The sequence below is a fragment of the Trypanosoma theileri genome (assembly GCF_002087225.1).
Source record: "Trypanosoma theileri isolate Edinburgh chromosome Unknown TM35_Tth_55_V1, whole genome shotgun sequence".
Taxonomy (NCBI): Eukaryota; Euglenozoa; class Kinetoplastea; order Trypanosomatida; family Trypanosomatidae; genus Trypanosoma; species Trypanosoma theileri.
The window spans coordinates 50,968-64,667 of NW_021639897.1; the positions used below are offsets into that span (position 1 = coordinate 50,968).

Below are 13,700 nucleotides of genomic sequence, written 5' to 3' on the forward strand. Positions count from 1 at the left end.
TTTTGTTTCTTAATGTTAATGTGTTTTGTGTGTTTTTGCTCTCTGTGTGTTTATCCTATAATTATTATTATTGCTACTCCATTGTGTGTGTGTGTTCTTGGAGACTCTCTGTGTGTGTGCCTGGGCTTGCACTATGATGATGATGAACTGCTTTTTGCAGGGAGAGGAAAAAGAAATAATAATAACAGATGAATTTATATTTATAATGGCTTGTATATACACACATATAGAATTACAGCCATATTTGGTGTATATTTCTGTGTTTTTACTGGTAAATTGGGCTAATGGTTAATATCTTTTTTGTTTGTTTGCTTATTGTTTGCTGGGGTGGTAGTGTGTTTTGTGCCCTGCTTCTCTGATGATGATTTGCTCTGGGAATTTAATAAAACTAATAAATGAAGCATTTATATTCTTAATTGCATAGGAACTTAAGCATGACTGGTGTTTGCGGTGGTTTGTGTATTTACTGGATACGTTGGTTTTGCTTTTTAATTATCCAAGTTACCACTATAAAGTTTTCCTTATTATTTATGTTGATTTGTTTGTGTTTTTCTTATGACTTCTGTTTGTTTATTTTTCCAATCTTCTTCTCTCGTTCTGTCTGTGTTTCTCTATTTCGTTGTTTTTTTCTATACGATTTCTTTTTTTCCTTCGTCCAGGTTAACTACCCACAAAGAACTAAAAGAATATTTCTTTGTCAAGATGCAGGTGCGACGTGTATTGTATTTTCTGGCTCTAATTATGAGTGTTGCCTCTGTTTGCTTGGCGGCTGATGAGGCTGGAGGGCATGAACATTCTTCTGCATCTTCTAACTCTGGTGATGGTGATTGTCGTCCTCCTGATGAAGAAAATGCTAGAAATACTCTTAATGGTCCTCTTAATATTCCTCAATATTGTGCTAATCAGCGTCCTTCTAATGCTTCTCCTGCTGGCAGTAGTAATGGTTCTGCTCATCCTGCTGCTCCTTCACCTCCTGTTCCTTCTCCTCCTATTGCTGAACCTCCTTCATCTATTGCTGCTGGTGCTGCTGTGGAAGGGAATGACGGTTCGTCTCCATCTGGAGGTCAAACTGGAGCCAACGTCAACAATCCAGCAGGTGAAGGTGCAGTCAACGCGGAGAGTACAGCAGCAGCACAACCCACTTCTCCTTCTCCCGAATCTTCAGACACAGAGACTGCCAATGGTTCTGGTACTGCAAACGATGGGGGTGGCAGTACACCTGCAGGGAGTGAGTCATCCAATAACCCAAGTGATGCAGATAATACAGAAAACACTACAACCACTACTACCACTACAATTCCTACTGTCCCTGAAATCAGCAATAGCAACATAATGCCAAATGTGAAGGGTGATGCAGACAGCAGCAGCAGTATCAGCAGTTCTGTGTGGGTGCGTGTACCACTACTGATTGTGGTTACACTAGCTTGTATTCTTGTGTGCTGATTGTAATGGCGGTGTGGTGGTGTGACTCAGGTCATCCTTTGTTTTCTTTTTCTTTTCTTGCATACATCCCTACAGTCTAACTAATCTTCCACCTGTTGGGATTTTCTTCTTTTTTTTGTTTCTTAATGTTAATATGTGTTTTGTGTGTGTTTTTACTCTCTACGTTTATCCTATAATTATTATTATTGCTACTCCATTGTGTGTGTGTGTGTGTTCTTGGAGACTCACTCTGTGTTTGCCTGGGCTTTGCACTATGATGATAACGATGATGAACTGTTTTTTGCAGTGGAAAAAGGAAATAATAATAATAACAGATGAATTTATATTTATAATTGCGTATACATACACACATATAGACTTATACCCATAGTTGGTGTATATTTCTGTGTTTACTGGGTAAATTGGTCTAACGGTTTGTTTGTTCGTTTTTTTGATGTTTTTGCTGGGGCGGTTCACCCTTTTTTTGAAATATTTCTGAGTATGGGCTTTTTTTTTTGCTTTTACTCTTACTGAGGTTATTGGGCTGTATTGCATTCTTTAAATGGTAGGTTTTACTTTGTCGATGTGAGTTCCCATAGTGGTAATCGATTTGTGTGTCCTAACATGTTTGATACTTCATTTATTTTCTTTTTTTACTTTTTTATTGTCTTTCTTTCTAGATCAGTGTTTTAACGTGAAACAAACCCTTGTCTCTCTCATGATGATGATGATACGCCGTGTGATGTGTGTGTTGGCCGTTGTGCTGTGCTGCGCCTGCGGGTATACCATGGCTGCTGCTGCTACTACTGCTGTTGTTCCTCGTGCTGACGAATCATCGACGGCGATGGCGTTTGGTGGTGGTCATCTTTTAAGGTATCGCAAACCCGATGGAAGTGATTTTTTGAGTGAGCCTTTGCCGCCTGTTGAATCATCTCGAAAGAGTGTTACCCATGTTCAAGAGAGCACTGGAATAAATAATTTGGGAGAAGGAAAAGTTATCTCTAAGGAACATCCGGTTGCTGAGGATCGTAAATTGGATGGTACTGTATTATCCAGTGAGGAGGATGTGCGCAATGACTCTGTTGAGGACGAAAGGAAGAAATTAACTCCTGAGGTAGACCATCTTCAAGTTGTGGAACCTCCCAGTGGTCTAACTCGTATTGACCAACAAAAACAAGAAAAACAACAAGTATCACTTAATACAGGTGACTCCTCTTCTCTTTCACCTACAGTGAACACTGGTGCTGGGGATAGTAGTGGACCAGGAACAACCACAGTGGCTGGACCCCAATCTGGTGAAAAAGCAGTAGTTGTCCCAGAGACATTGAATACTCCAGCACAACCTACAACATCAACGAGTTCTTCTGCGAGTGTACCTGCAGAGAGCAGCACAATTTCAACATCTTCCACTACCAACAGTACAGGTGACGGTAATTCTAGCGCGGCCACGAGTGTGAGTGCGACAGCAGACACAGAAGGAACCAATACCACTTCTACACCCAAGGCAGTCCCAGGGATCAGCAGTATTGCCTCTAATATGCAGAACAAGGGTAATGTTGACAGCAGCAGTATCAGCAGTTCTCTGTGGGTACGTGTGCCGCTACTAATTGTTGCTGTGTTGTTCTCCGTTACTGTGTACTGAATGGTGGGACTCATCTGAGGACAAATAATAATAATAATAATAATAATAATAATAATAATAATAATAATAATAATAATAATAATAATAATGGTTAAACCAACATAATCATAATTGCGTACATCCCCCATGGGTGAATAAATTAATAATCTGTTTACCAGCTTTCTCTTTCAATTGGGATTTCTTTTTCCTTTGTGTGTGTGTGTTCTTTTTCTACTAATTTCATTATTTGCTTTTTCCGTTGTGTGTGCAGAAAACTGGGCTGTTCTGCTCACTGACGGTATACATCTCTTGCTAGTACACGCAGATGTGTGTGTGCGGTAATTTAATATAAATAAACTAGAGCCATGGGGTGTTGTGTGTGTGTTTGGCTCTCTCTATTATTTGGGTATTGTCTGGTGTTTTCATTTTCTTTTTCTATTAAGGGGTACATAATATCACTACATTCTGGATATTCCTTTTTCTTGCTTTACTGTGCAGTCACTGCTGCTCTCTCTCTCTCTCTCTCTCTCTTTTCCAATGTGAGTATTTGTTGTACTGCATCCACTCTCTGTGTCTCTCTCTCTTTTTTACTTTTTTCCATACTCCCTTCGTAGATCTTGCGACCTCAAGTGACAAGGAAGCCAACAAAAACAACAGGAAAAGGAAGATCAATGATAATGATGCGCTACGTGCTGTGTATCCTCGCTCTCCTGCTCTCATGTGCGTGTGTGCACGTCCTCGCTGAAGAAGTGCCTGCCGCCGATCTTTCCGACCAAGTCCCTGATACGGAGAGTGAGACAAAGATTCTTCTTCAAGGTTCTCCTGTTGCTCAAGGTACTCCTGTTAGTTGCACTAATGGTACCACTGATTCTTCTGGTAATTGTAATCCTTCTGATGTGGAAGCTGGACATGGTGGTGATGGTGGTGCTCCTCGTCCTCCTAGTATTGTTGGTCCTTCTGCTCCTGCTTCTGCTTCTGCTGATCGTCCTGGTGAAGCTGCTGCTGAATGCTCTGCTGGTACTGAAGTTTCTAATCAACAATGTCGTGATACTACAAATACATCTGGAGGAGGAAGAGGTAATGGTGGAGGCACTCAACATCTACCCGAGACAGCACAAAGGACTGAGACGGGCAATGTTGTACAAGACTCACAGGATCCTTCCGCTGCAGCTCGACCTGAAGGAACTGATCCCACCAGGAGAGAAGCTGCTGCAGCTCCCTCTCCTGGTACTTCTGAATCTCCTACTACTGATGGAAGTGTTGGTGTGTCTTCGAGTGACAGTCAATCTGGAGGAAGTGCAGGAAATGCAAATGGAACAGCAGAACAATCCTCTTCTCACGGTTCAACCACTGAAGGCGGTGAAAATTCTAATGCTGCAACGAATGAGAATGACCCATCATCTGCAGGAACTGCAAATTCTGGGGATGATACTACAACACATAATGAAGAATCAACCACCACAACTACTACCACCACCACCACAACAACACTTCCTCCTGAATCCATAAACAACAAGAAGGGTGATGCAGACAGCAGCAGCAGTATCAGCAGTTCTGTGTGGGTGCGTGTACCACTACTGATTGTGGTTACACTGGCCTGTATTCTTGTGGGCTGATTGTAATGATGGTGGTGGTGGTGTGACTCAGGTCATTCTTTGTTTTCTTTTTTTCTTTTTTTGCATGCATCCCTACAGTCTAACTAATCTTTCACCTATTGGGATTTTTTCTTTTTTGTTTCTTAATGTTCATGTGTTTTGTGTGTGTTTGTTCTCTGTGTTTTTATCCTATAATTATTATTATTGCTACTCCATTGTGTGTGTGTGTGTGTGTTCTTGGAGATTCTCTATGTGTGTGCACCTGGGCTTGCACTGTGATGATGATGATGAACTGCTTTTTGCAATGATAGAAAAAGAATTAAATAATAACAGATGAATTTATATTTATAATTGCGTATATATACACATATAGAATTACACCCATAGTTGCTGTATTTCTGTGTGTTTACTGGGTACGTTGGGCTAATGGTTAATATCTTTTCCTTTGCTTTTGGTGTGCTTGGACATTTTGTGCTTTGACCTGCACCGGTTTGGTCGTTTGTTTTCTTCAGAAAAAAATAATAATAACTGATACACCTTTAAATTCATAATTGCGTATTAACTCAAACATACCGAACGATATGTTTTATTTTTGTGTTTGGTGTATCCGTTAGACTTGATCTTAATTTCATTTTTTTCTTGCGTTTGTTTTTTCACTGTATTTGTGGTTAGCGTTTATTGAACTCTTTTTTTGTTTATGCTGGTGACGTTGTTTTGTGTGATTGATACTGGTGTTATGCGCTTCGTGTTTTTTGCCTCTCTGTCTCTTTAGTATTGGGTACTTGTTTTTGTTTTCTTTTCCTTTTCTTTTTTTTTTGTAGTTAAGTGACCTAAAACAGGAAAAACAGATCTTGCTGTATTGATGATGAATCGTGTGCTGTTTTTTCTTCACTTGGTGTTGAGCATCGTTTGTGTGGGTGCTGTGGCTGGTGTGGAGCCATCAGAGAGTGCTGTTGAAGAGCAAGATCCCAGAGAACGTGCTCTTGGACAGCCTGCTGCTCTTGGTGAAGGTCATGGTAGAGCTCTCGGTGCTTCGGGTGAGGCTCTGGCTCGTGGTGCTGCAGAGGCAAAGCCAGGATTGGAAGCCCCAAAAGGCCATGATAATGGTCATGTCGTAAGTGTACCTGGTGGTGGTAGTCTTCTTCCTGAAAAGGAGCAGAAAGGGCAAAACGTGGATTTGCAGGGCCCCAAGGTGGAGATGGAGCAAGAAATGAACGAGAAAAAAAGGACTACTAGACCTCAAGAAGTAACAGTGGAGGCAGACAGTGATCATAAAGAAGCACAAAGGCCGGGTAATCACGCACAACTGTCTGATTCTGAACTCACTTCACCCCCAACTGTAACTTCAGAAGATGTCCCACCTGCACCGCGTCCTGTAGATCAGGCAAGTGGTGGTGGAACATTGTCTAGGCAGAGTACGAGTGGTGGTGGTCATGCACAGGATAACAGTGAGCAGATAGATAATGTTCACGTGAGAGGCACGCAGATCAGCAATGGTGGACAGAATGAGGGAAATCGAGATAAATCACAATCCCCTTCTTCTAATCAGCCAGGTACCGGTGATTCTGAGACTCAGGATAACCATTCTCAACAGGTACAGACGCCCACCACACAGGACTCTCAACCACAAGGCGGTACAGGTGAAAGCAATAACTCAGAGACCCCGAACTCCGAAACTAACAATACACCCAGTAATGATGAGGAATCAACCACCACCACCACCACAACAACAACACTTCCTCCTGAACCCACAAACAACAAGAAGGGTGATGCAGACAGCAGCAGTATCAGTTCTGTGTGGGTACGTGTGCCACTACTAATTGTGGCTATGTTGTTCTCCGCTACTGTGTACTGAACAGTGGGACTCATATGAGGTCAAATAATAATAATGGTTAAACTAACATAATCATAATTGCGTACATCCCCCATGGGTGAATTAATAATCTGTTTACTTGCTTTCTCTTATTTATTTTTCTTTTCTTTTACTTTTGTGTGTATGTTCTTTTTCTAATAATTCCATTACTTGCTTTTCCCGTTGTGTGTGAGCAGAATACTGGGCTGTTCTGCTCACTGACGGTATACATCTCTTGCTAGTACACACAGATGTGTGTGTGCAGTAATTTAATACATAAACTAGAGCCATGGAGTATTGTGTGTGTTTGGCTCTCTCACTTATTTGGGTAATGTGTGGTGTTCTTTTTTTTTCGATTAAGGGGTACATATTATAATACAAGCAGGCTATTCCTTTTTGTTGCTTTACTGTGCAGTTGTTGCTGCTTCTCTGTATATTCCACTGTGAGTATTTGTTGTAATCTTGTATGTTTATTTGTTTCGATTTCACTTTCTTCTTTATTGTGCATTCCATTTAAGTAAGACAGGTGCAACGATATCCACAACAATACCTGCACCCATTGGAAATAATAACGATGCGCCACGTGCTGTGTATCCTCGCTCTCCTGCTCTCATGTGCGTGTGTGCACGTCCTCGCTGAAGTCCCTGATACGGAGAGTGAGACAAAGGTTCTTCTTCAAGGTACTCCTCTTGCCCAACTTGAGTGCACTGAAGATACTTCTGGGTGCCCTCCTGGTGCTGGTGCTGGTGAAGCTCCTGGTTCTCAGTGCCCTGCTGGTAGTCCTCCTGAAACTACTACCACTGATACTTGTCCTTCTGTATCACAAGAAGCACCACCAGAAGTTGTTCCTGAGAAAAAAGTACCGGATGCTCCTCCTAAAAAACCTGAAGGTCCTGAGGCGCCTGCAGCTGAGGAACGTGAAGCTCAAGGTCAAGATGGACCTCGTGGTGCTTCTGGTAATGGTGGTGTTCCAGCACCTGCTGAACCTGCTGCACCTCCTGCAGATGTCAATGAGGCTGCTGCTGCACGTGAAGACCAAACTGAAGTGGGCGGCATCGATGCAGCGGGTGGAAGTGCGGTTAGCCAAGGAAGTGAACCATCTCAACCTTCTTCTTCTTCCAGTAGTTCAACCACGGGGAGTGCCGGAGCGGGGGATAATGAAACAACAGAGAACGGCGCCACATCTGCAGGGAGTGAAACAACAAGTACCCAAGAAGAGGTTGCAGATAATACAGAAAGAACTAACTCCACCACCACCTCAACAACAACAACAACACTTCCCCCTGAGCCTGCAAACAACAAGAAGGGTGATGCAGACAGCAGCAGTGTCAGCAGTTCTGTGTGGGTGCGTGTGCCACTACTAATTGTGGTTACACTGGCCTGTATTCTTGTGTGCTGATTGTAATGGTGTGGTGGTGTGACTCAGGTCATCCTTTGTTTTATTTTCTTTTGCATGCAATCCCTACAGTCTAACTAATATTCCACCTGTTGGGCTTTTTTTCTTTGTTTTATGTTTCTTAATGTTAATGTGTTTTGTGTGTGTTTTTGCTCTCTGTGTTTATCCTATAATTATTATTATTGCTATTACTCCATTGTGTGTGTGTGTTCTTGGAGACTCTCTCTGTGTGTGTCTGTGGGCTTGCACTGTGATGATGGTGAACTGTTTTATGCAGTGGGAAAAAAGAAAAGAAATAATAATAACAGATGAATTTATATTTATAATTGCGTTTATACACATATATAGAATTACACCCATAGTTGGTGTATTTCTATGTTTACTGGATAAGATGGGCTAATGGTTAATATCTTTTTATTTGCTTGATGATTTTGCTTGGGTGGTTCAGCCTTTTTTGAGATATTTGTGAGTGTGGGCTTCTTTTTTTGTTTTTACTGTTACTAAGGTTATTACGCTGTATTTCATTCTTTAACTGGTAGGTTTTACTTTCACGATGTGAGTTTCCATAGTGGTAATCGATTTGTGTGTCCTAAAATGTTTGATACTTCAGTTATTATTTTTTTTTCGCTTTTTGATTGTTTTTCTTTTTCTAGATCAGTGTTTTTACGCAAACCAAAACCCTTCTTTCTCTCATGATGATGATGAGCCGTGTGATGTGTCTGTTGGCCGTTGTGCTGTGCTGCGCCTGCGGGTATACCATGACGGCTGCTGCTGCTGATTGGAGTGATTTTCTTGGAACAGCAGCCTGTAATTCTACATTAAGTAAAAGTAAAGAAACTGCTGGAGGAGTAAGTTGTGCGAATTGGACATCTCATGGGTTTGTTAAAGGAGTATCGGAACGTTCCAGTGAATCAAACTCAAAAAGTCAAGTAAAAGGGGATGCACAAGAGAAAAAATTGGAAGAACAGAAAGATCCACAAGAGCTACAGGAAGTTGCTTCTTCATTGGACGTAGGAAAGCATGAGGGGAAGCTGGGGAATCAATCGAAAGGGGCTGAAGTGGATGCACGTGTTTCTCAATCAAGCGTGAGCGATCCAGCACCGACATCTTCCGGTATACCTGCGGGTTCTGGGGCACAAGATGGTGGTCATACTCACGTGGAGGAAGTACGTGAACCGGAACCAACAGAATCTTCGAAAATATCTCATAACGTTGAGGTGCCACAAGGTGATCAAAGAGCACCGAGTAACACATCTGATAACACTACACATGCCGACCTTAATCTTACCCAGCAATCTCCTGCAAGTACGACTGCCTCAACGGAATCAGAAGATACCAATTCCACTAATCCACCAAACCCAGAGAACACTACCACAGAAGCACCAACCACCACTCCATCTCCTGTTACTGTACCCAACGCAGAGATTAACACCATCGCTTCCGCTGTGAAGAATAAGGCTAATGTTGACAGCAGTATCAGTCCTGTGTGGATGCGCACTGCAGCACCGCTACTAATTGTGGCTGTGCTGTTCTCCGCTACCGTGTACTGAACGGTGGGTCTCATCTGAGAGCAAATAATAATAATGGTTAAACTACCATAATCATAATTGCGTACATCCCCTATGGGTGAATAAATTAATAATCTGTTTACCATCTTTCTTTTTTAATTCGAATTTCTTTTCTTTTGCTTTTATGTGTGTGTTCTTTTTCTTATTAATTCCATTACTTGCTTTTTCCGTTGTGTGTGCAGAAAACTGGGCTGTTCTGCTCACTGACGGTATACATCTCTTGCTAGTACACACAGATTTGTGTGTGTGAAGTAATTTAATATACATAAACTAGAGCCATGGGGTATTGTGTGTGTCTGTTTGGCTCTCTCTTATTTGGTTATTGTGGTCTTCTCTTTTTTTTCTATTAAGGGACATATTATTATCATACAAGCAGGATATTTTTTTTTTTGTTGGTTTTCTCTGCCGCTTCTCCTCTCTCTTGTAAATGTGAGTATTTGTGTCCTGTATCCACTCAGTATGTGTGTCTCTTTCTTTTTCTTTTTATTATTCTCACTCTTTCCATTAGACCTGTGACGTTAAGTGACGAGAACAACAAGAAGAGTGACGCTAATGATAACGAGGATGACAAACCTGTGTTAACTGACACAACTCTTAGTTTTCCTCGTGTTGGTGGTTGTCTGTGTATGAAGTTATTGCAAGATATGCATAACGCCCCGTCCTGTTCTTCTTATTCTTCTTCTTGTATTCCAATGTCTACTGTTGTGGAGCCACAGAAGTTGCGTGTAGTGGAGGATTACACTTCTCTCTCTGTTGGTGGTTTCATGACAACTTCTGCAGAGACCATCTTGAACAGTGCCCATAATGTGCGACCAGGTGATATTATGTGTCTTCGATGTCCTCCACCAACAATGACTCGTCATTTCACTGTTTATTCTGTTTCTCCAGGTCATGTTTCTCCTCCTGCTCCTGCTCCTTCTTCTGGTACTTCTAGTACTGCTGGCATGCAGTTTGTGAAGGAGACGGATCTCACCGAGGAGGAGAAGCTGTACGGTAAGTGTCTCTTTCTTGTGATATGCTGCGGGAGTTGTTTGAAGTGGGCTGTGTGGATAGTGCCACAAACTCGCTGGAGGCATCTTTCTTGATGGCACACGGCAGAAGTTGAAGGTGTTCGCTGTGCGGCCGGCCGGTGTTTGTGGAGAAGAGGAACTATTTCACCAATGGAAGAAGGATGCGAGTACACGTCCGGTGAGAACTGTGTACGCGGGATTGGAGGGACGTGCCTCAACGCCAACACCACCTGTTGCATCTCCATCTGTACAGGATGGTAGTAACAGTGACCATAACCATATGAATGGTGCTAAGCAGGATATTTATCATAATAACAATGATTATATTAAAAAGAAAACAATGGTGATTTTTCTTTTGTGTTTTGTGTTCTGTTTAGAGATTGATGATTTGTTGACTCTACTAGTCTTGTTTGTTTGTGTTTTTCCTCATAATTGCTGTAACTGAATCACTTATAATCCACATTGTTGACTGTTTCAATATTTTGTGTCCCACTCTCTTCCACATGTAGATATTTACATTATTATAAAATTCAACCATGAACACGGAATCTAAATTACAGGCCAAATATAATGTCGCCGTCGAGCGTTACCAAGCTGCCAAACAGGCCGAAGCAGCTGCTAAGAAGGAAGTGGATGAGAAAGAGGCATTGGCAGAAGAAACACAGGAGGGCACCAAAGAGTATTTTCTCGCTTGGGCAGAATTATACAAGGCAGAAATAGCTTTTACTGAAAAGGTTGAACAAAGATGTGGTGCTGAGTATGAGGTAGCCTTCTTCAAAGTAGATTGCGTGAAATACAGGCACGGTGCTGACTCCAAGGAAGGGCAAAGAGCCCAGCATCGCGCAGAGTTGGCTCACACAATGGAGTATGTTTACAGAGAGAGCTCTCCATATTGGATAAAATGGTACAAGTTGGATTGCAAAGCTTGGTGGGTGTATTATCAGTTGAAAGCAGAAGGTTATGACAACAGTGCAGATGAGCTTGATATGTCAAGGAAATTGTTTTGTGATCGCATAAAAGCCAATGGTGAAACCCTCTCTAATGCCCGGAATGCGGTCGTGGAAGCGTTAAATAAATGGGAACAAGAAGATGATCGTGTCGCCTGGGATAAGGCCAAACCAGAGTACGACTCCGCACTAGCCAAGTGGAATGAGTTCAAAATCAAGGGTGATCAATACGCGGAGGAATTGGGCAAAACAATTAACTCACGCATCAAGGGTGTGGCGCCGATATCGGAATTGTTGTGTGGTCACACTGGTAAAAGTGTTGCTGAGTTGCAGAAAGAAGCTAAACAAGATCCGCACTCTGCTATAGGTTTAGAATTGCTAAAGAAGTATGGTGCTGCAGCCAAGCGCTATGAAGCCGCCGTACAAGGTGAGGCAGCTGCTAAGAAGGAAAGGGATGAGAAGCTGGCTTTGGCAGAAGGAACACATGATGGCACCAAAGAGTATTATCTCGCTAAGGCAGAGTGGTTGAAGGCAGAGATGGCTATTGCTGAAAAGGTTGAACAAAGATATGCTACCGAATCTGAAAGAAATTCGTGCTATACAGATTGGATGAAATACAGGCACGGAGGTGACTCCAAGGAAGCGCAAAGAGCCCAGCATCGTGCAGAGGTGGCTCTCACAATGAAGTATGTTTACAGAGAGAGTTCTCCATATTGGATAAAATGGTACAAGTTGGATTGCAAAGTTTGGTTGGTGTATTATCAGTTGAAAGCAGAAGGTTATGACAACATTGCAGATGAGCTAGATAGGGCAAGAGAAGTGTTTCGTAATCGTATAAAAGCCAATGGTGAAGCCCTTTCTAATGCCCGGAATGCGGCCGTGGAAGCGTTAAATAAATGGGAACAAGAAGATGATCGTGCAGCCTGGAATAAGGGAAAACCAAAGTACGACACTGCACTAGCCAAGTGGAATGAGTTCAAACCCAAGGGTAATCAATACGCGGAGGAGCTGGAAGCAAGGGTTGACGAGTGTCTTCGATGGAAAGAGTCAGAGAAAAAACACAGGGATGCTTTCGAGCGTTACGTTGCCGCTCTACGGACCGAGACAGTTGCTAAGAGGGAAGTGGATGAGAAAGAGGCTTTGGCAGAAGGAACACAGGATGGTACCAAAGAGTATTATCTCGCTAAGGCAGTATATTGGAGGGCATATATGGCTTTTGCTGAAAAGGTTGACGAAAGATATGCTGCTGAGTATGCGGAAGCTTTCTTCAAAGTAGATTGCGTGAAATACAGGCTTGGTGGTGACTCCAAGGAAGCGCAAATAGCCCAGCATCGCGCAGTGGTGGCTCGCACAAGGGAGTTTGTTTATATGGATGACTCTCCATATTGGATAAAATGGTACAAGTTGGATTGCAAAGCTTGGTGGGTGTATTATCAGTTGAAAGCAGAAGGTTATGACGACATTGCAGATGAGCTTGAAAGGGCAAGGAAAGTGTTCTTGGATCGTATAAAAGCCAATGGTAAAACCTACGGCATTACTCACAATATAGCCGTGGAAGCGTTAAATAAATGGGAACAAGAAGATGATCGTGTTGCCTGGTATATGGGAAATAGAGGGAATGATCGTGTTGCCTGGTATATGGGAAATGAAATGTATTCTGATGAACCAGCCGAGTGGAATGAGTTCAAAATCAAAGGTGAACCATATGCGGAGGAATTGGGCAAAACAATTAACTCACGCATCAAGGGTGTGGCGCCGATATCAGAATTGTTGTCCCTTCACACTGGTAAAAGTGTTGCTGAGTTGCAGAAAGAAGCCAAACAAGATCCGCACTCTGCTAAAGATTTAGAATTGCTAAAGAAGTATGGTGCTGCAGCCAAGCGTTATGAAGCCGCTGTACAAGCTGAGGCAGATGCTTATAACGAAATGGATGAGAAATGGGCTTTGGCAAAAAAAACACAGTGGGACACCAAAGAGTATTATTTCGCTTGGGCAGAGAAACAGAAGGCAGAGATAGCTGTTCTTGAAAAGGTCGAACAAAGGTGTGCTGCCGAAAATGCGGTGTATTGGCGCTACGTAGATTGCATGAAATACAGGCACGGGACTGACTCCAAGGAAGCGCAAATAGCCCAGCATCGCGCAGAGTTGTCTCGCACAATGGAGTTTGTTTACAGTGATTACTGTCCATATTGGATAAAATGGTACAAGTTGGATGGCAAAGTTCGGTGGGTGTATTATCAGCTCAAGGCAGAAGGTTATGACAACGTTGCAGCTGAGCTCAAAAGGCAA

At 42.5% G+C, this 13,700-nt stretch overlaps 8 protein-coding genes across 8 annotated transcripts; all 8 read left to right on the top strand.

Moving 5' to 3' along the window:
• Positions 1 to 702: 702 nt before the first annotated feature.
• Positions 703 to 1,443, top strand: TM35_000551270 (uncharacterized protein; the record flags this gene model as incomplete). Its single annotated transcript, XM_029030792.1, has 1 exon — positions 703 to 1,443. The coding sequence occupies one exon, from the start codon at positions 703 to 705 to the stop codon at positions 1,441 to 1,443; it is 741 nt and encodes a 246-aa protein (XP_028877924.1).
• A 697-nt stretch (positions 1,444 to 2,140) lies between these two features.
• Positions 2,141 to 3,064, top strand: TM35_000551280 (uncharacterized protein; the record flags this gene model as incomplete). Its single annotated transcript, XM_029030793.1, has 1 exon — positions 2,141 to 3,064. One exon carries the CDS (start codon positions 2,141 to 2,143, stop codon positions 3,062 to 3,064), a length of 924 nt encoding a protein of 307 aa, XP_028877925.1.
• A 656-nt stretch (positions 3,065 to 3,720) lies between these two features.
• TM35_000551290 (uncharacterized protein) lies at positions 3,721 to 4,659 on the top strand (the record flags this gene model as incomplete). Its single annotated transcript, XM_029030794.1, has 1 exon — positions 3,721 to 4,659. The coding sequence occupies one exon, from the start codon at positions 3,721 to 3,723 to the stop codon at positions 4,657 to 4,659; it is 939 nt and encodes a 312-aa protein (XP_028877926.1).
• Positions 4,660 to 5,503: 844 nt separating this feature from the next.
• Positions 5,504 to 6,493, top strand: TM35_000551300 (uncharacterized protein; the record flags this gene model as incomplete). The annotated part of the gene is made up of 1 exon (XM_029030795.1): positions 5,504 to 6,493. The coding sequence occupies one exon, from the start codon at positions 5,504 to 5,506 to the stop codon at positions 6,491 to 6,493; it is 990 nt and encodes a 329-aa protein (XP_028877927.1).
• Positions 6,494 to 7,064: 571 nt separating this feature from the next.
• TM35_000551310 (uncharacterized protein) lies at positions 7,065 to 7,889 on the top strand (the record flags this gene model as incomplete). The annotated part of the gene is made up of 1 exon (XM_029030796.1): positions 7,065 to 7,889. The coding sequence occupies one exon, from the start codon at positions 7,065 to 7,067 to the stop codon at positions 7,887 to 7,889; it is 825 nt and encodes a 274-aa protein (XP_028877928.1).
• A 689-nt stretch (positions 7,890 to 8,578) lies between these two features.
• Positions 8,579 to 9,436, top strand: TM35_000551320 (uncharacterized protein; the record flags this gene model as incomplete). The annotated part of the gene is made up of 1 exon (XM_029030797.1): positions 8,579 to 9,436. The coding sequence occupies one exon, from the start codon at positions 8,579 to 8,581 to the stop codon at positions 9,434 to 9,436; it is 858 nt and encodes a 285-aa protein (XP_028877929.1).
• Positions 9,437 to 10,080: 644 nt separating this feature from the next.
• TM35_000551330 (Trypanosoma vivax) lies at positions 10,081 to 10,539 on the top strand (the record flags this gene model as incomplete). The annotated part of the gene is made up of 1 exon (XM_029030798.1): positions 10,081 to 10,539. The coding sequence occupies one exon, from the start codon at positions 10,081 to 10,083 to the stop codon at positions 10,537 to 10,539; it is 459 nt and encodes a 152-aa protein (XP_028877930.1).
• A 461-nt stretch (positions 10,540 to 11,000) lies between these two features.
• On the top strand, positions 11,001 to 13,700 carry TM35_000551340 (uncharacterized protein; the record flags this gene model as incomplete). The annotated part of the gene is made up of 1 exon (XM_029030799.1): positions 11,001 to 13,700. A coding segment is annotated over one exon (2,700 nt), but the record flags the coding sequence as incomplete, so codon positions are not given.